Source organism: Budorcas taxicolor, chromosome 7 (assembly GCF_023091745.1).
Source record: "Budorcas taxicolor isolate Tak-1 chromosome 7, Takin1.1, whole genome shotgun sequence".
Lineage (NCBI taxonomy): Eukaryota > Metazoa > Chordata > Mammalia > Artiodactyla > Bovidae > Budorcas > Budorcas taxicolor.
Window position 1 is genome coordinate 24010521 of NC_068916.1, and position 27898 is coordinate 24038418.

Sequence of the window (27898 nt, forward strand, 5' to 3'; positions counted from 1 at the left end):
TTTATTATAAATAACCAGGTTCTGTCATATTTTATCTTCTTGCCAGCAAATGAAGGACATTGTTTCATAAAGCTTCTAAAATGTACATGAATATTTACTTAAATCATATTTCCTTGAGAAAATAAAGTTCATTCGCATTTATAGCAGACAGTTGTGAGGAGTAAGATAATTGTCATAAGACCAGGGTAGCCAGTACCGGTTGCTTGTGGAACAAAACTCCTCAAATTTTTAAAACTTTTTTTAAAAAATAAACTTACAATCATAAGTGTTCATTTACTTTAAAAATCCTAAAGATGAAGAAAATTATTGTCTATATATTTAAGTCCTTGTATAAATTACAAAACTCAAGTTTATGTTACAGAGTCCCTTCCCCATAGGAAGCATAAAGCACTTTTGTGGTACCTTTCACCAGTAAATATTTGTATCACATTGAATTTGACAAACAAAAGAAAAGTCGATATTGCATCTTAAAGCCCCAAGAGAACATTCTTCTAAGCTGTCTCTCATGTTGAATGAGCTTCAAAAGTCATTTGATTGCCACGATTTAACTCAATCTCAAATAAAGATATATAAAAGTAATATGCCTATTGACTTCAGTAGAAATCTGAAATATCAGTGAACTGCAGACTCTTCTTGTTTGAGGTCAACAAACACTCTTTGGAAGACAACCAAGAGTAGTTTAAGACCTGGACAACAAAATAAAATTATAACAATAATAATTATAATAATAAAAATAACAATAATAAAATTAAACAACAACAACCAACAATGAGGTAAACTCCCCTTTAAAAAGGCAATATGTGTTGCCTGGATTGTCAGGAGAGAGTTCGATTGTACCTGACACCCAAATGTTTTTCCAACCATAGTTCAGCCAGTTGCACGGTTGAGGCAAAAGTACTTGCCTTGGATCCTAAGCACATCTTATACTGCTTAGGGTCCAAGTTAGGGTCACAATGAACTGGATGGAAAATGTGGACCACTCCTACTTCTTGACTTCTGAAGGGCCTCAAGCCAGATAGAATGACTTTATTGTAGAGATCTACATCTTCCAGTCCCCAGCCTTGTATTGAGGTATCAAATCCACCTGCACCCAGAAGATCACTTTTATAAATACAGGTAATTCCATATCCATAATCTCTCCAGAATCCAGTCTTCTTTGAGAAGACGAAGTCGTCATCGGTTGGAGGGTTTCCCCCATTGGTTACCTTTGGGTCATACTGGCTGAAGATGATGGGGTAGTACACCTGTTGTCCCTGAATTGTATTGTCTCTACATCGTTGGAGAAAATCTCCTCTGAAGATCAAGTCAACATCACAAAATAGCAGCAAAGTATCATTGTCAAACTGGGACGATCCCATTTCAAGACCAAGACCTCTGGAAAACTCCCCCTTCATGGGGATCAGGGTGATTTCTGCTTTGGGGTACTTGTTCTGATATTCTTGTATAAGCTCAATATGCTTGTTGGAATCTTGGCCAGAATCCTTACTGAAAAGGATGATGATCAGTTTTACATTCTGCTTTGGGATAAGACAAGTGTTTTCAAAGTTCTCCATGAATCTCAAGAAAGTCTCATGCCTTCCAATGAGAGGAACAAGAATGTGTATTTTCTTTTCACTGTGCCCTCCCACTTCTTTGGGACCTTGAAAAGAAGATAGTATCTTTAAAGAATTAGATATAAAGGAGAATGACTGAGTGTCACTGTTAATACTCTCTACAAGGCTGTTGACATCTAGCTCTTCAGTTTCTCTGAAGAAAGGCTTGCTGAACAACTGCTGAAGATAGGCATGGCGTCTTACTGGCACAGTCAGTTTCCTCCCCTTGTGTCTTTTGTATAAGAGAAGTAAATCCAAAATGTACTCCACCCCGTGCATGGGATCAACCCTGCGGTAGCCATACTGAATTTCTTTGAAGTCAATGAGCCGTCCTCTAGTCTTAGCATTCTCATTGATCATCTCCATCACCTGTAGGACGGTATCATCCAGCGCTGTTCTCAGGATGCTATTGATGCTCTGTCGAGGAGGCTGGTTCTCAGATGCTGAGTAAAGGAGTTTCCCTGTCAGGAACTCCCATTCTATCACTTCATCTCTCTCCCGAGGCTGGAAGTGGTTGAAAGAAGGCATTACTCCCAGCTGCTGGTCCTCTTTGCTCACTTCGCTATTACTAAGCTTGCTCATCAGCGCACTCTCCCGGTGGAGCTGGATGGTGCGGTAGCGCAGTTCAGAAATCTTGCGGCTGAGCATGTAATTATGAAGCCTGTACTGGTAGGCAGGCCTTTTGTTTGGATGAAGTGTTATGGCTGCATGGATTTTGCTGTTGTGAAGGTCTTGGATATAACCCTTGCGATTGTGTTCATAATTTTCATGGAACAGTTGTTGCATCTGAAAAGTAGAAGGAAATCAAGATGTTAAAATAAATTTTAAAAGAAACTAAGCAATAAAACAGTTAAACTAAAATACTTAATAAGAATTACTTATACCATATTTCATAACAAAAATGACTTAACATGAAAAATGGGAAAAAATCTTTAATGGGCTCTTCACAAAAGAGAATATGTAAATGCCTGATAAACATACAAAACATTTATCTTGCTCATTCATCACCAGTGTAATGCAATTTAAAGTCACAATGTGATATTTAACCTACAAAAATGGCTAATGATACATAATGCACTGTCAAAGTATCAACAGCAGATTTGGAACTCTCATACACGGCTGGTGAGAATGTAACTTGGTTCAACCACTGTGGAAAACTGTATTGACTAAGGTGATCAGATGCATTCCCTGTTACTCAGTAATTCTACTCTCAGAAATATGCCCAATACAAATACATCATACATTTACCTAGATATATATATATATATTCAAAGCAGTATTATTCATAATACACCCAAACTGAAAGCAACGTGAATGTACAGCAAGAATTGATAAATAAATCTAATAGAAAATAATACATCAATTAAAATAAATGAAATACTACTACTCAACAACACAGACAAACTCAAACAAGTAAAAGAAGCCATGTACAAATGAATACATTTTATATGATTCTATTCATATGAAATTAAGAAACAGGTACAGCTAACCGATGCAGTTAGCTGTAAGAATACTGATCAAAAATCCAGAAAGGGGGCAGGAAGGTCTGCAGTGTTAACAGTATTGTATTTGCTGATCTAAGTCATGGTGACACATGTGCATTTAATTTGTGAACATTCACTCAACTATTACTTAAGATGTATCTGCTATCCCCCAATTAATAAATAACTTTCTTTTAAAAATATGCATATACATGTATGTAAAACCAGGTAGGTTTTTTGATATGTATGTACATAAATGTGTGTGGATATGTGAGAAGAGAGACAGAGAATATGAATATCAGAATTTTCCTAGCAAAGGTGACCTAAAAAATGTAAGACCAATACCATGGCAGATTCTTTATCTCCAGTATTTCTCCTGGTTCTTATTCTATACTCTTAGATTTTCAAATCAACATCATCTGACCTTGAAGAATGTAACAGCAGATATTCTGATATGCATTTTAATGGCAACCCACTCCAGTGTTCTTGCCTAAAGAATCCCAAGGACGGGGGAGCCTGGTGGGCTTCCGTCTATGGGGTCGCACAGAGTTGGACACGACTGAAGCAACTTAGCAGCAGCAGCAGCAGCAGCATCAAGAGAGTTTAGTTACATCCAATATTTTTTCCTAAAAACATATACCAATTTTTATTTAAAACTTTGATGTTAAATCAAATTAAATCCATATGAATAGGCTATTATATCTCTAATGTTGTATTATTATCCTTCACCTGAAATTGCCTCAACATATTACTTTAGGTAGGTTTCCATGGGGTTTTTGGGTATGCAACAAGGTAAAAAATTCTAATGGCATGCAGAATACTAATTTTACCACCTCTACAAAGTATTGGCTCTCTGAAACTTGTTTCTTAAGGCCTGCTTTACATTACTAACAAAATAGGAACATGCTAAATTAAATAGGAGACATTGCTCAGAGGTGAACTGTTAAATTGCAGACTTATCTAGCTCCTTTAGTGATACTGAAGTGATTGATACTGCACAACTTGATAAAGGTGACATTTGTTATAGAACAAAAATTATCAGTATTAAAATGGTTAAGTAACTTGCATCACTCATATCATTACAACACAAGTTCCCTATATAGTGCTTGTTTTTCTAGTGTATTCCTTTGCAGAAATATTATAAGCAAAGTCAGTGAGGGGGGCAATATTTAAAAAGAGCACACTCATACATACTCTAGGTAGTTAAGATCATCTTGAATTCATGTTATATTTTCCATTGAGAAACATAGAGTATATCCAAATTTTCTGCTTATATATAGGGAGGATCAAGCTCTGTAGCATAGACAGGAGAATGTTTAAGAGCCTGGCTGTGAAATTAGCCAGATCTAGACTTGAGTACTGGCTCCACCATTTCTAAGCCATTTCCTAGCCAATCTATCTAAATCTCAGTCTCCTAATCTATAATACAGAAAATGCCAACCACCTCAATGTATATTAAAATGTTGCTCAATAAGAAATATATATATATATACATTGCTTAGTACTATATCTGGTATTAATGAAGACAATCAAGACAAGGATTTGCCAGCCTCCTCCTGAGATTCCTCTTTTTAACTAGGAGTTTTCAGAGAATGAGACCAGCTCTCTTTAGGCTTGCCTCGTCTTTGTTCATTTCTGGAAAAGCTTGGGAACAGTTATAATTTGGCCATATACACTCAGTGCTTCAATGTATCAAGCATATCATTGAGGAACCTTCTGCTAATAAAAATCCTCAACATTTTACTACAAGAGAGATAAAGTATTGTGGGGATTTTTGGGAAACCAGGGTTCAAGAAGGTTAAGTGATTTAACCAAGGGTCTACGGAGAGCAATGGGATTATGACCAAAACTAGAATAAGCAGTCACTTTTGCTACTTATCACACAAAATTTTGAATACAGCAAAATTGTTTTAAGAAAAAGCATAAAATACACATTTAAAATTATATTAGCTTGTTTGAAATAATTCAGAATTTCCTTTCTCTTATAGAATTTTCAGTTGATTTCATGGTATCTCCACAACCTCATACTGAAAGTAAAAATCATTTCACACTAACAAAATCACAGAAGCAACTGACATCAATGGGTCCTGACTGATTTCAGTGTTTCTGCAAGTTTCTGTGTTTCAAAGTCTCTGCAAGAGAAAAAGACTAGATGAAAAATAGCCTCACTCCACCAAGAAAAGAATTAATGAAACTGAGGAAAATATTAAGGGACAGTTCTAAAAGTCATAAGAATTTTCCTCTCTCTTGGAAAGCAACAAATTAGAAATATAAGATCTAGGGATGTCATGGTAGAGATGAAATGTCAGTTCACAGAACTAAGAAATAAAGATAAACTGTCTTTATTATATATCTTTGTTATATACATAATATCTTTGTATATTATATAAAATAAACTGAGATGTGAAAATTAAATCATAAGAAAAATAAAGAATAAACACTGTGGAAGGCTCAGTAAAGGGGAAAAAGAAATTAAGAAAGCTAAAAAATAAAATATAAATAAAGTTATGATGGTTTAAGATAAATAATTCAGGACTTAGAAAAGTACTTTGTTTAGAGTAACTGCTATTAATAAGAGTTATAATAAGAGTAAGCTATTATTATTACTATAGTTGTTATTTCTTTTTTTTAAAACTACTATTATCATCAGTGTAAGTATTGAATAAATGAGTAAAGGAGAATGGCCTCATTTTCCTTAGAAAAGAACTCAAATATGCTCAGTACAGCCATTATTTAATTTCAGATCATCATCTTAAAACTAAAAGACTGAATTGTCTTTAAGAGGTCTTTGTTGAAATGAAGTGGAAATAAAAGGCCATGCCATTATCAGAAAGCTTTGTGTTCTTTATTAAGAAAATAATTTAATTATTTTTTCTCTATGAAAGAGAAAATGTCTATTTATATAAAGAACCTATATTCAATTTATTATAAGTTCTTTTGTCCCCCTTAGGCTACTTCATTTTTCATGAAAAGGATTCTCTAATTTAGAGAATTCTCTTTAAATCTCTTCCTACATATCAGACTAAGGAAAACTTGGGAAAAGAAGGTATTCTTGTCCGAGGAAGCACAGACTCAGGATAATTCATGAAGGTGAACAAGGAAATAATAAATCATTAAAGATGTGTAAAATATAATGGTGACTAGGTACCTAAGGGCTGGGCAATTTGCCTTGCAAATATTTTAATTCATTTTACTATGATTTAGTTATGCAGTTGTGCATATCTAAAGGGAGAGTCTTAGTGCCCTTGATGCAAATACCTAGTGATTTTTCTTTTATTTTATAAGACTAGTAGATATAAAGGTTTAGAGCAAAATAGTGAATTTTTTTTTAATTTTTATTTTTACTTTATTTTACTTTACAGTACTGTATTGGTTTTGCCATACATTGACATGAATCCACCACGGGTGTACATGCGTTCCCAAACATGAACCCCCCTCCCACCTCCCTCCCCATAACGTCTCTCTGGGTCATCCCTGTGCACCAGCCCCAAGCATCCTGTATCCTGCATTGGACATAGACTGGCGATTCGTTTCTTACGGATGGCTAACAAACACATGAAAAGATGCTCAACATCACTCATTATCAGAGAAATGCAAATCAAAACCACAATGAGGTACCACTTCACACCAGTCAAAATAGTGAATTTTTGAATTAACACTATTACTTTTCCTCAATTATTATCTTCACATATTAACAGTAAAGTTCTTAAACTATGTCTTGCCTTTCTGGTAATAATGACACAATGAAACAGTACCTAATTCTAAATATTAAGGAGAAGAAATAAGTTTGGGAAAAATGAACACCCATATATCATTCTATAATTATAAATAGAATGAAGAAATATTAAAGGTATACAGTTTGAAAAAGTTTTGGAATTTGACAGCAAAGAACTAAATATGATAAGATATACCCGTCTTCATGCTTGTCACATAATATTGAGAGCATTACATATTTTGCCACTAAAGATTTATAAAATAATAGTACCTTGGCAATAGCCACATCTAATCCACAAATTCTAGTTAAAAAAATTCAATGTACACAAGTAATAAAATTGTGTGAAACTGCATGCGTAAACATAACTAAAACTTGGGAAATCTAAATAAGATCAGTGGAATATATTAATGCCAATATCCTGGCTGGGATATGTCACTGTAGTTTTGCAAGATTTTGCCACTGGGAGAAACTGCTTTAACAAATCCATGGGATTTCCTTGCATTATTTTTTAGCTGCTATCAATAATTATCTGAAAATAAAAGATTTAATAAATATATGTGCAAAAATTAAAAATCATATCATTAAAAAAAGTCATCCCAAAGTCTACTTAGAAGGTGTTAAAACTTGTAGTTCAAAGGTTGTGGGTCCAAAACTGTGACTTTGCCTTTGTTTACGTGGTAAACCCAGTGTTTTGAATACACTTGAAAAATGTTAAGTGAGCAGTGCATTTTCCAGTAATTTTCAGTCCCATAAAGTTTCTTTATGTTTGTTTTATGAATTTAAAGTTGCCTGAGGGCATTTGTGTTCTTGACTATCTTTTTAAAGTACCAAAAAAAAATCATAAAATGTCTTCTCCTTTTGAAATTTTGTCACGTGCCACAACACAGATGAACCTTGAAGACATTACACTAAGTGAAATCAGCTAGTTACAAAAAGACAAATACTATGATTCTACTTTTATGAGATCTATAAAGTAGTCACACTCATAGAGAGAGACACTAGAATGGTAGTTTCCAGAGGCTGGGGGAGGGGGAAATGAATTGTTCTGTGGGTACTGAGTTTCAGTTTTGAAAGATGAAAAAGTTCTGTTGTTGCACAACAATGTGAATATAGCTGACATCACTAAACTGTACCCTTGAAAATGATAAAGACGGTAAAAAAATCTTTTCCTTTTATTTCACATGAGCCCCACCTTTCCTAAACAGGAAATGTGGTCAATTACAAATCACAATCTGGCCAATTAGCATGTAGTAAGAGAAAAGTGTGAACGGCTCAGTCATGTCTGACTCTTTGAGACACCATGGGGATTGTAGCCTGCCAGGCTCCTCTGTCCATGGAGTTCTCCAGGCAAGAATACTGGAGCGCACTGGCATTCATTCCCTTCTCGAGGGGATCTTCCTGACCCAGGGATGAAACCTGGGTCTCCTGCATTTCAGGCAGACTCTTTACTTTGCAGGCAGATTAGTTTCATTCCTGGGTATGAGCAAAAAAAAATCTTTCCCTTTGGCTACAGGCTCAGACCTTGCACCCAGACAAGGGCAGAGAAGCAATACAAGAAAGACAGCACTCTAGAGAGCACTGAACACATGCTGAGCTGTACCTAAGATTACCCCCAGACTTCCTAGTGTCCTAGGACAGTAGTTTCATCTCTCATTCAGGTAGTTTAGCTGTGGTTCTGTCACTTGCAACCAAAGGAATCCTGTCAACAACAATCTGGTAAGTGGATGTGTTTTAATTTTAGCTCTGTATTGATGCTCTGTATGATTTGCCTCTGTTTAATTAGCTAGTTTAATTTTGGTTGAAATCCTAAACAATCTCATATGGGCAATCTGTACCATTAAAACTGGTACTATTTTTTCTGTTACATTTAATTTTGTTAGCCATTTTAGTTTAAGAAAAAACAACCTGTCAGACAACACAGAAAATAGCTTCCAGATACTCCTAGTTGTGATGAAGTTTTCTCAGCAGTATATATTTGCAACAGTTTAAAAATACTTTCAGACAACATAGAACATCATCAAGTGACAGATTTCCCAGCAGGGTATATTCTGGACACATGCCATTATAGGCAAACTTCAAAGGGATTTAAAATTAAAAAAAACAATCACCAAGTTCATAAGATTTCAGTTTAGAATATTATGGCACATAATCAATTGTTAGTTTAAATAAATCCATATACCTTAGCTAAAATTAACCTGTTAGAAATAAAGTAATGCTATGATTAAATATGGGCTTCCCTGGTGGCTCAGAGGGTAAGCGTCTGCCTACAATGTGGGAGACCTGGGTTTGATCCCTGGGTCGGGAAGATCCCCTGGAGAAGGAAATAAAACTAATGATCACTGAACTTGATTGCGTATCAGTTTGCTAGATTTAGCCTGACATACACACTTTCAGGCAGTGATCATACAAATGCTTCCTGATATTATAGTTAAGATAATAGCAGATGATTGTTGAAATCTATACACTTTACTTCCCCTGTAGATATTCTTAAATCTGGTAAATAGTCAAGTAAATTGTTTGCATTCAATATTACCTTAAAGCTTTTATTCTATTCACAATTTATTACAGTGACGAGCAAAGAAGAATTTTGAAGAAATTTTCAAGCTACCTCTTTGCAAACCTACACACATTCTTTCTTGATCTCATACCAATATAACTTAACTATGCCCTTCACTGGTGATTTAATTACCACACAATAACTTATATGAGACAATGGGAAAGAAGGAGGTTATCACTTCCAAACTAGACTTTCAAGACCTCTGAAAAACAAATGGAAAGATAGTCGTTGCATGCAATTTTGAAAGACATGAACACAATTAATGAATCTTATCCTCTGAAGGAAACATATTAACTATATGCTGGAACTGATCATGCATAAAATTATACCTTGCTTTACAAATAAAAAAAAGAAAGTAGTCTATTTTCTAGCTCATGAATTTTATTCCAGTTACGAAAGCTGTGAAAGCCCAAGTTGTTTCCTCTTTAACTATAAAGATGCTAAGCTACAGTTAAAGACTTGTTGTTGCTGTTGATTTGTTATTTCCATTCTCCTGCAATTCAAGCTACCAATCATTTACCCTCATGAAAGACTGAATATGAAAGTGTTAGTTGCTCAGTTGTATCTGACTGTGACACCATGGACTGTAGCCCTCCAGGTAGGAGTGATTGCCTCTATCCATGGGATTTTCCAGGCAAGACTACTGGAGTGGGTTGCCATTTCCTTCTCTGGCGGATCTTCCCAACCCAGGGATCAAACCCAGGTCTCCTGCATTGGACGCAGATTTTTTTACCATCTGAACCACGAGGGAAGCCCAAAAGATTGATCATAAGCTTATTAATTTGAATGAACATCATATTATCCAATAAGGTAAAAGGTACAAGAATGGAGCAGACATGATATTTTACTTAGAGAATGACATGCCCTTTTATAATTATGAACTTAGGCTACAAGACCATTTTTAGTGATCATTATTAATGTTCCTCAAATAAAGAAAGTGAAAGTGAAGTCCTCAGTCATGCCTGACTCTTTGCGACCCCATGGACTGTAGCCTACCATGCTCCTCTGTCCATGGGATTTTCCAGGCAAGAGTACTGGCCTGGGTTGCTATTTCCTTCTCCAGAGGATCTTCCCAACCCAGGGATCGAACCTGGGTCCCCCGCATTGTAGGAAGATGCTTTACCATCTGAGCACCAGGGAAGTAACTTCAGGGTAATTTGGAGCACCATTTGTAAGAAGCTATAAGTTGATGAAAGTGAAAGTGAAAGTGAGAATGAAGTCGCTCAGTCGTGTCCAACTCTGCGACCCGTGGACTGTAGCCCACCAGGCTCCTCTGTCCATGGGATTCTCCAGGCAAGAATACTGGAGTGGGTTGCCATTTCCTTCTCCAGGATCTTCCAACAAATAAAAGGAAGGCATCATGCAATTTAACATTAACTGGTTTATGTTAGTAGGTCTATGTTTAATGTCAGTGGGTCTATGTTTAAATATACTCTGAAATGAAAATATGATATTATTTCTCGAGATTAAAGAATGAATATTTAATATTCACTATGTAAAAAGTTGACTTAGGCTGTCCGTACATTATAGAGTACAGTCTTATTGGATAAATTGGGTAGAAGAATATAGGACAATGTTATGTGCAGAGCAGATGTTCGGGAAACCTAGTGGAATCCAATTAATAAAACTTTTGAAAACACGAGAAAGATAACAGATTTATGAAAGTATGACAATTTCAGTAACTTTCCCTGACCAAACCATTCCTGATGTAATCCCTTCTGTCATTTTGTCTGCCTCTCATAATTGTAGAATGAGTGACACATTCATTCATTTAAAAATATTCATTGTGTTTCTACAACATGTCAGTTGCTATGGTAGAGCAACAAAGAAGCCTAGTCCCGGCCCTCATGGAGCTGACTGCCTACTGGGGGAGACAAGCACTAAATATATAAACTCATAAACAGCTGTCTAATTTTGACAAGTTATTAATTATGCCATTTGGTACCTGTTATTTTACTTGACTTTATATGCTTTTCTAGATAACCTGCTCCCAGGGGTCTCCTGGGTAGAGTACTTAATAAAATATTTATAATTAATTTTTAATAAATTCACATATTCACTCCCAAACTAGTTGGTAACCAAAACATTTACTCTAAGAACTCTGATTCTCTAAAGGAAAAATTTCAGCATTCTGCATTATTTCTCAGGCTTTTGAATGTTTCTTTAAGTTTAAAAATGCAATGTAACAGAAGTCTTCACACATCTTTGTTGTACATATTTGGGATGACAGAGGATGAGATGGCTGGATGGCATCACCGACTAGATGGATGTGAGTTTGAGTGAACTCCGGGAGATGGTGATGGACAGGGAGGCCTGGCGTGCTGCGATTCATGGGGTCACAAAGAGTCGGACACGATTGAGTGACTGAACTGAACTAAACTGAACTGAACTTAAAGCTTTTATATCTCACTTTGCCGACTAAGGTCCGTCTAGTCAAGGCTATGGTTTTTCCAGTAGTCACGTATGGATGTGAGAGTTGGACTGTGAAGAAAGCTGAGTGCCGAAGAATTTATGCTTTTGAACTGTGGTGTTGGAGAAGACTCTTGAGAGTCCCTTGGACTGCAAGGAGATCCAACCAGTCCATTCTGAAGGAGATTAGCCCTGGGATTTCTTTGGGAGGAATGATGCTAAAGCTGAAGCTCCAGTACTTTGGCCACCTGTTACGAAGAGTTGACTCATTGGAAAAGACTCTGATGCTGGGAGGGATTGGGGGCAGGAGGAGAAGGGGACGACAGAGGATGAGATGGCTGGATGGCATCACTGACTCGATGGACATGAGTCTGAGTGAACTCCGGGAGTTGGTGATGGACAGGGAGGCCTGGCGCACTGCGATTCATGGGGTCGCAAAGAGTCGGACACGACTAAGCGACCGAACTGAACTGAACTAACTACTCACTTGCACTCCAATATTTAGACCATAACTGATGGTGGTCATACATCTTTTTACTATTTTCATAATTGATGTAGTCACCCAAGCAGGGTGAAAGGTGGAAGATGCCCATCATCTTTCCTGCTTTGTGCCACTGGAATGTGAAATGATCGTAAGAGTCCAAACCGAGTCTAAATCACGCTGGCCTCTGTCACATTAATAATTCCTGCACAAGTAAATGAAGTGCTGCTGAGAGACCACGGAAAATGGGAATGAAAGCAGAGCTGGAAGAAGGTCTTTGACACCTGCATGGAGACACAGCAGTCTTCCTTTCAAGAAACAGGACACAACTAAGGTTAAAGTGGGTGGCGTTAGAACTGGATTGGGGTACATTTCAGTTACTTAAAGGAAAGAGAAATGAAACTCTCCTGCTCATTTCTCTTTCATTCTTTCAGCTTGTGCTCACGCATGTCTATTTTGAGCCAAGATCCTGTCTCTGGAGTCATGGCCCTGGCTTTGAGATCTGCTCCTCCATTCCCCATCTGACCCCAGACAAATTACAACTTCTGGGAAAAGAAGAGCTCCTGGACTGTTGTGTACATTATATAAAAGGTGCTTAAAATAGTGTCTGGCATCAATGGGTATCTTTATTATTATTATTCCGTAAACTCTAGACAGTGAAATTTCTGGTACTTTAAAGCAGACTCAAAGATTTTCCTGCTATACGCTAACATTTAATTTGATAGGTTACTCATGAGTAGCCTTTCATATACATAAAGTGTAAAGATTTTAAAATTGTATATACTTTGCCTATAAGAAAAGAGTTGTACTTTTAGATCAGTTTCCAGATCATCAGCTACAATCTAGTAGATCACCAGTGGGTGACCAAACTCTGGACATGTTTCTACCTGGTTTAAAGGTCCCTTACCTCTCTTCTCTTGGAACATTCACTTTAGAAAACTTGTGATTGTAAATGCTGCCTCTGCTCCTTTGAGTAATAAATCTTTCAGCCTCTTGCCAGTTTTATAACCCAGGACTCTTTATCAAGTAGCTGGTATCCCTTTGAAATCAAGTAGCCCTTTGAAGGTAATGGCACCCCACTCCAGTACTCTAGCCTGGAAAGTCCCATGGAGGGAGGAGCCTGGTAGGCTGCAGTCCATGGGGTCTTGAAGAGTCAGACACAACTGAGCGACTTCACTGTCACTTTTCACTTTCATGCATTGGAGAAGGAAATGGCAACCCACTCCAGTGTTCTTGCCTGGAGAATCCCAGGGACAGGGGAGCCTGGTGGGCTGCCATCTATGGGGTCATACAGAGTCGGACACAACTGAAGCGACTTAACAGCAGCCCTTTGAAATATAATCATCCAGAAAGACAAATCCTATGTCCCTATCTTAAGGGGAAGGTAGGAGGCTTACTTCCATAAGCACCAATTAGCAAACACAGATGTTCTGATATCACTAACCAGTGTCCATGCTAAAGTCCTCCAGAACTTTTTCATGACCTCATCCCAGCACTTACAAACTCTCCTGCCTTGTGTTTCAGAGGTAGTTTAATTCAGTCTCTCTCCTCTATTGCAACAGTTTTGAATAAGGTCTTCCTGCCCTGCTTAACTCTGTCATGTGTAATTTTTCTTTCACATGGGTCATAAGCAGTACTTGGTGATGCATTATGTTGATTCACTTAAAACTCTTTGCTCTCATTAGCTTAAAAAAAAAAAAAGAAAAGAAAAGAAAGGCTCAAATTAAGATTCTACTCCTTATGGTGTAATCAAGGAGATAAGTAGTGCTTCCTTCCAGCTGATTTTATTAACATTAAAGTTTTATGAAAAATTATGAAGATCCCTAGAGCTAAACATCCAATTAAAATAAAATAAGCATGGCAGGATGTCTATTATAATGTTTTTCTTGGAAGAAAATTCCTAATTATAGTGCTGTAGACTTCTGCATGGGCTCAGCACTGTTGCGGAATGGAAGGGAATCACAGCTCTAATTAACAGGTAGGTGTTTCCAAGATGGTGCTAAACTAAAAATAAGTAAAGCATCATCTTTTAAAAATCAAGTTTTCTGGAAATGAAAAGACAATGATTCAAGTCATTTTGGCCTTTTTAATTACACTGATATTTCCTTACTGGAGACTGGGTATATGGCTTTTTTGTATCACAAATGTCAAGTTGACACAACAGAAAAATGTAATTTGCTTTAGGGATTGATAAAATTATTTCATGAGATCCAGTTAGTGTCATAGTACACTCATTAGCTTTAGTAAAACAGAAAGGATAATTTGGGTTTCAAGTTGCAGAGTTATCTTTCAAGCTAGGTTAAAAGGAGTTTTTTTTAAAAAGTCATCTTGTCTGAACAGATAAATTACTTTTTAGTCCTGAGAAGCAAAGATAGAATTCCAAGAAGAAAACAGATGAGAGCTGAGCAATACAACTATGCTTAGTACAAACAATGACTTAAAAAGATGTATTTTATAAATAAGCAAAATTATACACTCCAAATCCCACTAGCTTTGAGGTTTGTTTTCACGACTATTCAATGCTATTCCTCCCAATACTGAAGGGCATTTAAAATATTTTCTACATAATTTTTATAGGGTTATTTAAGAAGATGGATCACTTTTAAAATGAATATTATGTCTATTTTTTTTTAGTATTTTGTAGGGCTAATCTCAGTGGCACATTCATTATAAAAAATACTTCATAAAAAGGTAAATGACTTGGAATCACAATTTAATATATGAGTTATAGAACAATTAGCTATTTACAAGGAAAAATAAATTTAGATCCTCACCTACCTCACGTCTTATACTGAATACATGATATACATGTATGTGTGTACATATGTCTGTATTTCAGATGTATTAAAGATCTAAATCCTACTAGTGTTATCCCTTAAAACAAGAAAAAAATACTGTAAAAGAATCAGAAAAATGTAGGTAAGCGTTTACATTTTCTAAGCACATGGATAAATCCTTAAGCAAAAACAAAACCATAAGCAAAAACACAAATAAAAATTATATGTAGTATTATATTAACTGTAAAACATCACCATATCAAAACTCCATAAATAAAACTTAAAACCAAATATTAAATTGTATAAGTGACTCTTGCAATAATGATGCCACGTCAAGAGTTATTATCCTTAATATATCTTTAATCTATCATTGCTCCCCTTTAACCCTCATCACCAGTTTCAATCTCTTCCATCTCCCAACTATCACCTGAATCTCTATTTTCTTCTTTCTATCTTCAGGATGGCCACTCTGGTCCAAGATACCAAGAACTTTCTCTGTATTTCTGTACTAGTCACCTTTCTGACTCTGTATTTCTGACTAATCACCTTTCTGACTCTGCCCACTCTCCAAATGGTTCTCTATGATGCAACATGAGTCGGCTTTCCAAGATGCATATACGATCATGCGACCCTCCTTTTCCCCATCAATGACAGCCAGTGCTCTTAGAATGATCATGCATTCCTCTCCAGCCTTCCCTCTTACCTCCTACCCTCTATGCTCTAGTCCTGCTGGCTTCCTCTCTCTCTTTATTGCCTTTGCACATGCTTTCCCACTATCAGTTTAAATATCACTGCCTCATGGATACCTTCTCTGAAAAGATTAGGCCTGGTATATATTCCCCTGGTACCAGGCACCATTCTTCCCCACGATTTGACTCAGTTTTAATTTTACATTAGTTTATTCATCTAAATATATGTCTCTATCACAAATTTGGGAGTTTTCCTTTTTTTTAAATTTTTTTATTTTTACTTTATTTTACTTTACAATACTGTATTGGTTTTGCCACACATTGACATGAATCCACCACGGGTGTATACAAGCTCCCAATCCTGAATCCCTCTCCCACCTCACACCCCATATCATCTCTCTGGATCATCCCCATGCACCAGCCCCAAGCATCCTGTATCCTGCATCAAACATAAACTGGCACTTCGTTTCTTACATGATAGTATACATGTTTCAATGCCATTCTCCCAAATCATCCCACCCTCTCCCTCTCCCTCAGAGTCCAAAAGTCCGTTCTATACATCTGTGTCTCTTTTGCTGTCTCGCATACAGGGTCATCATTACCATCTTTCTAAATTCCGTATATATGTGTCAGTATACCGTATTGGTGTTTTTCTTTCTGGCTTACTTCTCTCTGTATAATCGGCTCCAGTTTCATCCATCTCATTAGAACTGATTCAAATGTATTCTTTTTAATGGCTGAGTAATACTCCATTGTGTATATGTACCACAGCTTTCTTATCCATTCATCTGCTGATGGACATCCAGGTTGTTTCCATGTCCTGGCTATTATAAACAGTGCTGCAATGAACACTGGGGCACATGTGTCTCTTTTAATTCTGGTTTCCTCGGTGTGTATGCCCAGCAGTGGGATTGCTGGGTCATAAGGCATATCACTGATGAACATAGGTGCAAAATTTGGGAGTTTTCTGAAGTCTAAGAGTATGTCGTAGTTTCACTCTATCTTCAGTCCCTGGTACGGTGTAAATGGCTTCCCTGGTGGCACAGATGGTAAAGAATCTGCCAGCAATGCAGGGGACCCAGTTTCGATCTCTAGGTCTGGAAGATCCTCTGGAGAAGGTCCCCACTCCAGTACTGTTGCCTGGAGAATTCCATGGATAGAGGAGTCTGGCGGGGTTCGTGGGTTGCAAAGAGTCAGACACGACTGAGCGACTAACGCTTTCACACTATGCTGTAAGGAATGCAGGACCAGGGCTGTCTGTAATCACACGCCTCTGAGTAGATTCCAGATTTTCAGAAAAGACAGAGACTTAAAGATCCTACTAGAATAAATCTGGTCTTTAAGTCTCTGCTTTAAAGCCTATCTCAGCACAGTGATAAAGTGAAAGGGAAAAAATGAATAAAACATACATACTAAAGGAAACAAATATAGTTTATTCTCCTAACTTTCTAGTTCTCTGCCTAGTACCACTGATTTTCTTCTTGATATATACACTCATTACTTCAGCAATGTTGCAGATTCCTCTCTTCCTCTTCCCAGCAATCCCTTTCAACATGTTGTATTTATTTCTTTTACAACCACTTCCTAATTATCCTTTTGTTTCCTCCCTTTTACTGCTTGGACCCTGGTTCAAGTTTGGATTACTGTAAACATCTCCATTATGGACACAGGCAGTAATACTCAAAGATGCCACAGAATATACAGAAAAGATGAAATATAAGCGTATAATTTTGAACATGCCTAAATCAGAACTCCTGGAGAAACCAAGAGGACAAATTTCACAGGACTCTGGAGCCAATTTCTCTCCTTACTTCAATCAGAGCAGCTCTGCTTTGTATTATTATATATTCAGTTTTAAAGGAACAGCTTATTTGAAAAAAATTTCTGCAAACAGGAAAAGAACCAATTTGAAAAATCACTATTCTCTATCACCTGAAGTTGCCCTTTCTGCACATCCTTGCCAATTCAAACACTATACATCCTTTTAAATCTAGCTAAATGTCTACCACACAAATATATCTTCTGTTAATTCCAGGACAGCCTGACTCTTTTTTTGCAAGGTATGACAGAGCTCACTGTATCACACAGTTTGGTGTTTACTATAATACTTGGTTTTCTAATTTATTCTTTTGTCAATTAGAGAGTCATTCATTTAGCTAATTAGCTATTTACTTATGTTCACTTCCTTTCCTATCCAAAGTTAGATTGTAAATTTATTTTGGCAAAGAAACTACCTAGCAGATTTTGAATTTAACTCACTATGACTAGTGTTGGGTAATTAAGGATGACAAAATCTGATTAAATGATAATGTTTTTAATGGAGAAAAAAATAAAAATGTTATATTAGAAAAAATAAATAGATTTTTTTCCTACCACAGAATTTAGAATAAATGGGAGTAGCTCTTTGGTACCGTAAGTTGAGGAAGTTTCATAAATTGAAGAGAAATTGCTTTGACAAGTTCGGAATGAGTCCCATGGGACTGACTCTGTCCTTTGTGTAAGGACATGAAATGTGAGGCATGCTGTTTTGCTTAAATATCTTCTTTGTCAAACAAATAGTTTGTATGAATGTTTATGTAAGTTATCTGAAAGAAAAAAAAAACAAGCATAAAATATACTTTATGTGCATTTTGACAAATCCTTTCTCTATATAACAATATCATGTATGACACTGAAAGATTTATTCTACTCTTCTCAAATTTAAACTTTTTTTTTTGAGAATGAGAACCACTGTGATATTATGTGATATTATGTGATAAAATGTGATATTATGTTTTTCCTCCAAATGTTTGCTTTCCATGTAATCCTTCCTCAAACTTCTTGATCCTTTTATTTTTTTGGAAGGGTGGGGCTAAGCATTAAGTAGTGCCTGATAAATGAATTCAATAATTCATATACCAGACTGCTGATCTGCAGAAGCTGCACTGATTGAAAAATTGCTTGTTTGATGACAAAATAAACTTGAAAGTAATTGCAATTACATAGAGAAGGTACAATATTGCTATATTCACAGCACCTGAATTTAGATCTAACTTGATTGCAGCTTTGTAATTTATTCCTTCTGTATTATTGTGAGATCCACACTATAATTGCTATGTGGCTTTTCTATCACCCCTCAAGATTCCCTTCTTACAGTGTCCTCACAGCTCTGCTCCAAAACTGGCACTTGTAGAAAATGTAATGAGAAATAACATACAAACTAAAAACAAACAAAACAAAGACAGGAATCTTGAGAGGTAGTTTCATGGCTTTTTAAAAAGGAATATTGGGAAGAAGTTGTTTTTACAAGAAAGACCATCAGATTGGTAATCTTTTAGTAAGCAATGTGATAGTGAGAAGCAATTTTATTTGCGTCAATCTTGTTACCCATTAAATGGTGAGAATAAACCATTGCCTTTCAAATATACAATATTGGTGTGAAGGTCAAAGAAGAACAATTATGTGAAAACATTAAATATATTCTTACACATGATATATTATTTAAATAAGCAGCTTGAAAGAAAAGATATAGAAAAATTTATCTCTGATTAAATGTTAATTTTTAATAAAAGTCTCAACAAGGCAGGGAATGATATAAAGACAGAACTATCAATAGATAAGAGAGGAGGAACTAAAGAGCCTCGATGAAAGTGAAAGAGGAGAGTAAAAGAGTTGGCTTAAAACTCAACATTCAAAAAATGAATATCATAGCATACAGTCCCATCACTTCACGGAAAACAGACGGAGAAACAATGGAAACAGTGACAGACTTTATTTTTGGGGGCTTCAAAATCACTGCAGATGGTGATTGCAGCCATGAAATTAAAAGACGCCTACTCCTTGGAAGAAAAGCTATGACCAACCTAGATAGCATATTCAAAAGCAGAGACATTACTTTGCCGACTGAGGTCCATCTAGTCAAGGCTATGGTTTTTCCTGTGGTCATGTATGGATGTGAGAGTTGGACTGTGAAGAAAGCTGAGTGCCAAAAAATTGATGCTTTTGAACTGTGGTGTTGGAGAAGACTCTTGAGAGTCCCTTGGACTGCGAGGAGATTCAACCAGTCCATTCTGAAGGAGATCAGCCCTGGGATTTCTTTGGAAGAATGATGCTGAAGCTGAAACTCCGGTACTTTGACCACCTCATGCGAAGAGTTGACTCATTGGAAAAGACTGATGCTGGGAGGGATTGGGGGCAGGAGGAGAAGGGGACGACAGAGGATGAGATGGCTGGATGGCATCACCGACTCGATGGATGTGAGTCTGAGTGAACTCCGGGAATTGATGATGGACAGGGAGGCCTGGCGTGCTGCGATTCATGGGGTCGCAAAGAGTTGCACACGACTGAGTGACTGAACTGAACTGAGACAGCATATTAAAAAGCAGAGATTACTTTGCCGAAAAAGATCCGTCTGTCAAAGCTATGGTCTTTCCAGTAGCCATGTATAGATGTGAGAGTTGGATCATAAAGAAAGCTGAGCACTGAAGAATTGATGCTTTTGAACTGCAGTGTTGGAGAAGACTCTTGAGAGTCCCCTGGACTGCAAGCAGATCAAACTAGTCAATCCTAAAGGAAATCAGTCCCGAATATTCATTGGAAGGACTGATGCTGAAGCTGAAACTCCAATACTTTGGCCACCTGATGTGAAGAATTGACTCATTGGAAAAGACCCTGAAGCTGGGAAAGATTGACGGCAGGAGGAGAAGGGGACAACAGAGGACGAGTTAGTTGGATGGCATCACCAACTCAATGGACAAGAGTTTGAGCAAGCTCCGGGAGTTGTTGACAGACAGGGAAGCCTGACATGCAGCAGTCCATGAGGTCGCGAAGAGCTGGACACAACTGAGCAACGGAACTGAACTGATCTGTAGATAAAAGATCTATCGGGGAGTAAAATCAAGTCCTCTTTGGTATAAATCTTAAATATTATTCAAGGATACTTTTACATTTTCAGCTAGTATTTTTCAAGTAAAATAAAATTGAATGTTCAATTGAAATCAGTAATCCTCAATGGAATAATGGTATACTAGAATTTGGGGTAAAGTATACAGATACTATGGTTTGAATGAAACATAATCTAAAATTATTACTCCTTTCATTATTTTTACCACACTTTTTCCATCTAAAGTTTTTAATAACAGCAAAGAAGGACATCAGATTAGTAAATTAGTTTAAAAAAAAAAACAGGAAACTTGGATTTCAGTAATTTGCTTTAGAACTCTGGGTTTCTTAAAACTCCATCAGGAAAAGTAAGAGTGGTTTAAAATTAGATGTTTTGTTCTTTCTGAATCCCTGAAATAATTTGTTTGCCTTTTTTTGTAAGGCAAAATAATCAAACTACATTTTAGGGAAATAAAATCACTCAGTTCTACATCAAAACATTATGCCAAGTCCAAAGTGGTGAGAAAATGCAATAAGCCTTCTTTTACTGCAATGAGTTTGTAATAATTGTATAATTGACTGATATCCTTTCCAAAATAACCATGCCAACTTTGTGATAAATATTATGATGTACCTTTAAAATCCTAACAAAAATCTATACAACTATTAAAGAGAATTTAAGAACGTAAGAGCAAACTCTGAATAAATTGCCCAAAATTAATTAAAAACTGATTAATTAATTAAATTTATTATAATTTATTTTAAAATACAATGCAATTTCAGAAAACTTACCAGCCTAAAAAAAATGGAACTTGATAGGCTTACCCTAAAATATCTATGGTGGTTGAATAAAACTAGCTAACAAAAGCTTGAAAATGAAGACATCAAATTTCCTTGAGTAACTTAAATTGTGTGGTTAAATTATAAGAAGAGACAAATAGATTAACAGAGTGAATAAACAATCCACAGAGTCCTATATATATTCAGAATTTGGGTAAACTAAAGGTAGTAATTTAGTAATTTTAATAGGAAGGTAAAGGATACACCATTCAACAACTGTTATTAGGACAACTGTTCATCATTTAGGAAAAATTAATTTGATTCCTAATATAGGCCACACCCAGAAATAAACGTTTTAGATGATTAATAATCTATATGCAGAAATACAAAACTGTAGATGTATTAGAATAAATTACTTTTTCCCTCCCTATCTTTAAAAAAAAATATTAAACTTCAGTGCCTACTTTGAATAAAGAGAGAAAAGATTTTCAAAGAGGAAAAGACTACATATGTTAAGGGTATATACGGGCAAAAGCTCCAAATGGAACGCAAGAATTCTTTGTTTCTGCCACTTTGGGACTTTATTTTCATAAGACTCAGATGAATAAATTTCACTCTTTGTTCTCTTAAGTAAGTTGTATCAAAGTCATTGAATATACTTGCCTGAGGGAAGGCAGGACTCTATTTGTTCAGAGTTTTTGGTATTGTCTTCCTAAATGGATTATGGAGAATCTTGCCACAGGGGTGAGAGGGCTGGCTATGGGATCTGGTGACTCCTGTTTAGCTGTTAAGTTGTGTTGGACTCTTTGTGACCTCATGAACTGCAGCACACCAAGTTCCTCTGTCCTTCACTCTCTGGGTTTGAATCCTGCTCTACCTATTGTGATCTAGCATAAATCATTCAGTATTCCTTTATCCCAATTTTCCTACCAGTAAAAGGTAGAAAATATTGTAGAGGTCATGAAAATTAATTAGCATACACAACACATCTGGGAGAATGTCTGGCACACAGTAATCACTCAATAAATATTTCACCATGAATACTAGGAATGATTGAATATCACAGACAGCCCATAGACTATGCTCCCTGGAAAGTAATAATAAAAACAAGCTGGACTTCATTCCACTTTCTGGAGGTGCTCCTGGTATTCCCTCCAAAGGTTGCACTGTAGCTGTTGTGAGTTCTGCTGGCGACGCCTCTCATCCTCTACTCCTACCTTCATTTGCCAAGTGAGCAACACAATCTAGATGACAACCTTCCTTTAGGAACTGAGGATTCCTTTTTTGGAAGCACAGAACTGAAACCAGTGTAGTTTTTTTTCTGCTACTAAGGGAAGCATTTAATGCCAGAAACAGAAAGGAGATTTCCATGATTCCTCCCCTCTGTGAGAATAAAAGAATGAAAACTCTCTAGCTCAAAGAAGCATCTCCAAATGAAGAAGACACCAGGACAGCACATAGTAGGTGCTCCCCAAACTGCTTAATGGATTTTGAGAGAAAGAAGCAAGAGGCAAAGGGAGGAAATTAGAAGGGGAAGGAGACAGGCATCTGAGAAGAAATGAGGCCCAAAACACCAGCGATGGATGGGCCTTTACTAGGATAAAAGACATTTCCTGTGTTACAGTAAGGGAATGAGGAGAAAAGGGTGCAGAATCAGGCAGGACTGAGGGTCAGGTGGTGGAAAAGGGAAGGCCCATGGCATGTTTTACAAGTAACTACTTCTAAGTAGCAGAGTATTGGGAGTAAGATGGTCAGAGAACTTGCTTGTTCACAGTTTAACTCTTCTTGGTTGAAATGAGTAAAGCTGTAGTTCTGACTTTCATAATCTTCCCTCGAACAAAAATAGGATGCAAAAATTCAATCTGTTCCAGATTTAGATCCAAAATGGTATGAAAGACTTGACAGAAATCATCTTCTAAGATGAAGTTGTCTTTAAATGGTGCTAATGAATCTCAAAATAGAGTATATATCCAAAACATATGCCTCTCTCTTTTTTTTTTTTCTGAAAGCAGGGTGACACCTTCAAACTCTTTTCAAACCACTGTGCTGCCTATGATTTAGAGGGAAAAAAACCCAAGCCTACTAATATGGAGTTTTAGTTGGAAATGTCCCATGTCACATTAGATGGGCACTTCTACCAAGAAGCTGTCCCATGGTAATGTCCCCAGGAAAAGATTATGTTGGATGCATTTCTTGGCTGCCTTACAGCAATTAATGGTGCCCATCCCTGTTCTTACTTGGCCTTTCAATCACTACCAATATCCTGAGTCTCACCACTCACACATCTAGTCATGTGTGCAAAACTGCTATAATAAGTATAACTGACATATGCTAATTCAGTTGTGTAAAGTTATTAGATTTAATTTGCCATCTCACAGAGAAAATTCATAATTAAGATACTGCATTCGAGCATTTATTTTATTTACTTATTATGCCTCAACTGAAAGGGTTGATAAAGGAGGGGAAATATATGTAAAACAAAAGTGCTTGTAATGTAGTCATCTTTTTTTACGATTCTTTTTTTTCAATTAACTGATTTATTTTAATTGGAGGATAATTACTTGACAATATTGTGATGGGTTTTGCAATATATCAACATGAATCGGCCACAGGTATACATGTGTCCCCCGCATTCTGAACCTGCCTCCCACTTCCCTCCCCACCCCATCTCTCTGGGTTGTCCCAGAGCACCGGCTTCGGGTGCCCTGCTTTATGCATTGAACTTGCACTGGCCATCTGTTTTACACATGGTAATGTACATGTTTCAATGCTATTCTTTCAAATCATCCCACCCTCGCCTTCTCCCACTCAGTCCAAAAGTCTATTATTTACATCTGTCTTCTTTGTTGCCCTGCATGTAGGATCATCAGTACCATCTTTCTAAATCCCATATATATGCACTAATATACAGTACTTGTCTTTCTCTTTCTGTCTTACTTCACTCTGTATAATAGGCTCCAGGTACATCCACCTCATTAAAACTGACTCAAATGTGTTTCTTTTTATGGCTGAATAATATTCTCCATGTGTATGTCATCATAATATATAAATACGTATAAAGTCATCTTAATAACAACTTTTGTGTGAAACCTTCTTTAGAACATCTTAATACAGGATTAAGGAATAAATGCTTTTTAATACACTGAAAATCTCTGACTACAATTTTCTCTTTCTTCCTTTACACTTCAGTAATACTTTCCAGGTTATGTTGCAAAAGCTTCGGAACAAACTTTCAACTCATTTGTACTTTCCTTTATGAAATATCACTATTTACAAAATTCATTCCCCTGATTAATGGCTGCCCCTGATTTAGAAATCAAAGGTCGTCCAGCTCTTTAGAACATACCTTGTCTAAGCCTCAATCCATGTAAACTGAGAAACTGACATTAAATGTTTACTAGGTGCTCTTGTTGGCCGTGAAGAACTCCAGTAAATTTAACATAGAATAGACCCTATTGTTATTCGATTCTTTAGGAACAAGACAGCATCAGAGAAGATGGTAGAGTTGAGATTCAAACTCTGGCAAGTCAGACTCTAAAGGCATGCTCCTCCCACTCAACCAGTCTAATGAAACTTTAATGATTAGGATTAATTAGGTAGCTTCCTGGCTAACTGATTTATTTCTTGAACAGATCTGAGTCAGAAAAATTTTCTCTGCTAGTCTTTGGCCCTTTAACTCTTAACTGCTGGTGTTTTGTTCTAATATCTTGTGTTCTAGTGCCAAATACAGATGAGATTCCTTATTCCAGACAACATCCTTTCACATGAATGATGACTATGACTAAGTCTGCTGCAGTGCAGCCTAAATAGATCCTACTGGCACACCAGTTCTTCACCTCTAAACATTGTTCTGCTGGATTTTAGTCCTCTTCAAGTACAATAACCAACCGCACTCCAAGCATGGTCTGATCAGAACAGCATTCCATTTGGCTTCTTATCTTGGCCTTTTGAAAATGTACTGAATACTTATTCTCTTAACTAACATTTACGCTCTTAATCTTCACAGGGTTCCTAAACATGATGTGCTTCCTGTCTATACCTCCACCTGAGCCTCTCATAAGAACAAGAGAGAGAGAAGTCAACACTGGGGAGCATGCCTACAAAGCTCACTCTCTCCATCAACAATGTCATCATCGGCATGTCTGGGTACCACAGGTAAGCAACCACTCACAAATTCAGGTTTGAATCTAAGCCTCACTTTCAATTAGACAAGTGATCTGGACAAAGAAATTTAACCCATTAAGCTTAGTTTTTTAAGTTCTCAAGTTGGGAATGATAGTACCTTCTCATAGATATCTTAGCAATGACATTTGTAGATTCTAAGATCATCTACACACAGAGTAGATGCTTAAGAAAAAGTACTTGCTGTTTAAAAAAAAAAAAAGCTTGCCAGGATATTGTCACAAGAGATGAGTGTCAAAAAGTCCATGGTTCCACTTTCAGTCAGGAGTTATCCCTGCAATGCAGCGTGCTTGCATGTGGCACACCTAGCTCACGTAGTAATCAACTAAACTCTCTAATAATTTGTCTCTTCACTACTTAAACAAAACTATCCTCGCATTTAATAACATCGTGTGTTCTCTGAGCACTGGGTGCAGGGGCACTGATGCTCAGAGTGCGATATGTGGTGTGATCTCCCAGGCTGGTGCTAGGAATCCATTCCTGGTTGACTTTGACATGTTATATTCCCTCATTCAAATCACTCAGCTTCTGCCATCTGACTTTTCTGATTTTTAAATGAGTGATAATAATATTGACCCATCTCACAGGCAGGCTGTGAAGAAATGCTAATTAATGTTCATGAAACCCCTTTGAAAACACAAATTGTTATTGAAAGGCTAAATATGTGTAGTCAACAGAGGACAAGTGTAACTTGGGAGTAAGATGTCCTAGATGCTGAAACGGCCTTGTCTTGCTCAAACCGGAAAACCTTATAAACAATCTGACACCTGCTCAAAGTCCATACCCTCACTCTATTTTGAAGCAACACAATTTTTAAGGATTTTGTGACTGAAAGCTAGAAATAAGCAGTAACTTGAATGTCTCTCTTTCTAAAAGGTGCAGGATGCACTTTCAAGGATTGTCAGAAAGAGAAGTTACTAAATTGCACAGGCAGGAATAAAATGACTCCAGGTAGAATATGATATGCTAAGAAATTTAGCAGTTCAAGACTCTTTTCTGTAAAAACGCAATATTACCAATACAGGTTTAACAGTACTCTACTCATGCAATAAGATCTATTGATTTGGATCAACAGATACAACTTGCTCTCAAATTCTAAACTGTCAGGGTAAGAAAACATTTTGGGGGTTGCCAAATAGATTAGGAGTGTAAAATGGCTTAAAAACAAGAGATAACTTGAGTTATCCCAGCCTTCTGCTAAGACAGATCTTACCGGAGCTGAACAGCTGTTTAGCAGAATCTCACTGATGCACTGGTACCCTAGGAACTAGGCGGAGGGTTGCAGAGGCTTCTGAAAAGGAAGCTGCTAAATATTCCTCCAAATGACTTTTCACCAACTCATCCAGTGTAGGATCCTCCACCCCTTGCTCCCAGGACATATAGAACATAATGCCTAAACCATCTGGAAACGTTTTGAGTTGTCTTTTTACCCCACCAGGGGACTATGGCAGGATTTGTATTTTCCAAGCTTTTCAATTTTAAACAGTTAATCATCTTAGAGAATAGGGATATGCAAAGCTGGCAGTGTTTCTTAGGAGACTTAATACAAACTCAGTAGAGGAAAAGCAATGTTTTTAGTTTGAAGTGGAAGGTTGCATTAAACATGAAGTAAATATGCCTTCCTGAGCTGCCAGAATCTAAAAATAGGCCCTTGAACAGATTTTAAAGTGCCATTCTATGCTTTCTCCAATGAAGCCACTGGCACTATTAGCCTGATTACTATGTAAGAACAGGGCCAGATGGCTTGCCCTTGAACTGAAATCAAAGGGCCTTCTTTTATGTGAGCATTTTTTCACAGTGATGGCTTCCTAAATATGTAAAGGTTCTGTGTTTAGTACACAAAGGGAAACCGTTGCTCCATCACGAACTTCCTCTCCAGAGTTCAGTACTAGGTTTTCTCAGCACACTGAATAATTACAAGCGAAATAAACTCATGGAAACGCCTCCTACAGCTTTTAATTCAGATAGCAATGTGTCCTGGAGAGGGAGTCTCCCACTTATTCAACATTTAAATTCTCTATTAAAGGATGAAATGTGTCAGACTTGCACTCAAGGTTTTGCCTAGGAGATTGCTAGAAATACAGACTTTTGGGTCCCAGGCTGGACCTACAGAATCAGAAGCCACAGTTTCGCAAGATTCCCAAGTGGCTTGGATGCAAGTCCAAGTTTTAGGTGCACAGAGTTAGTCACTTTCAGTCCAACTCTCTGTCTTCCTAGTAAGACCTCTAATTCCCTTAGTAGTTCAACTGTATTATGTCGCAGTCCTAACAGCAACTTTAAATTCTCCTGCTACAAAACAGGGCTTCCCTGGTGGCTCAGCTGGTAAAGAATCCGCCTGCAATGCGGGAGACCTGGGTTCAGTCCCTGGATTTGGA

At 37.0% G+C, this 27898-nt stretch overlaps 1 protein-coding gene across 2 annotated transcripts in view; it reads right to left on the reverse strand.

Annotated features, from left to right (window-relative positions):
- Positions 1–815: 815 nt before the first annotated feature.
- CHSY3 (chondroitin sulfate synthase 3) overlaps positions 816–27898 on the reverse strand; it is a 284216-nt gene continuing 257133 nt past the window's right edge. Inside the window, exon 3 of one of the 2 annotated variants that reach the window (XM_052644062.1) lies at positions 816–2378. In XM_052644062.1, coding sequence (XP_052500022.1) covers positions 816–2378 — 1563 coding nt within the window. The remainder of the gene's footprint in view (positions 2379–27898) is intronic. The other variant, XR_008199718.1, reaches the window with a different exon arrangement.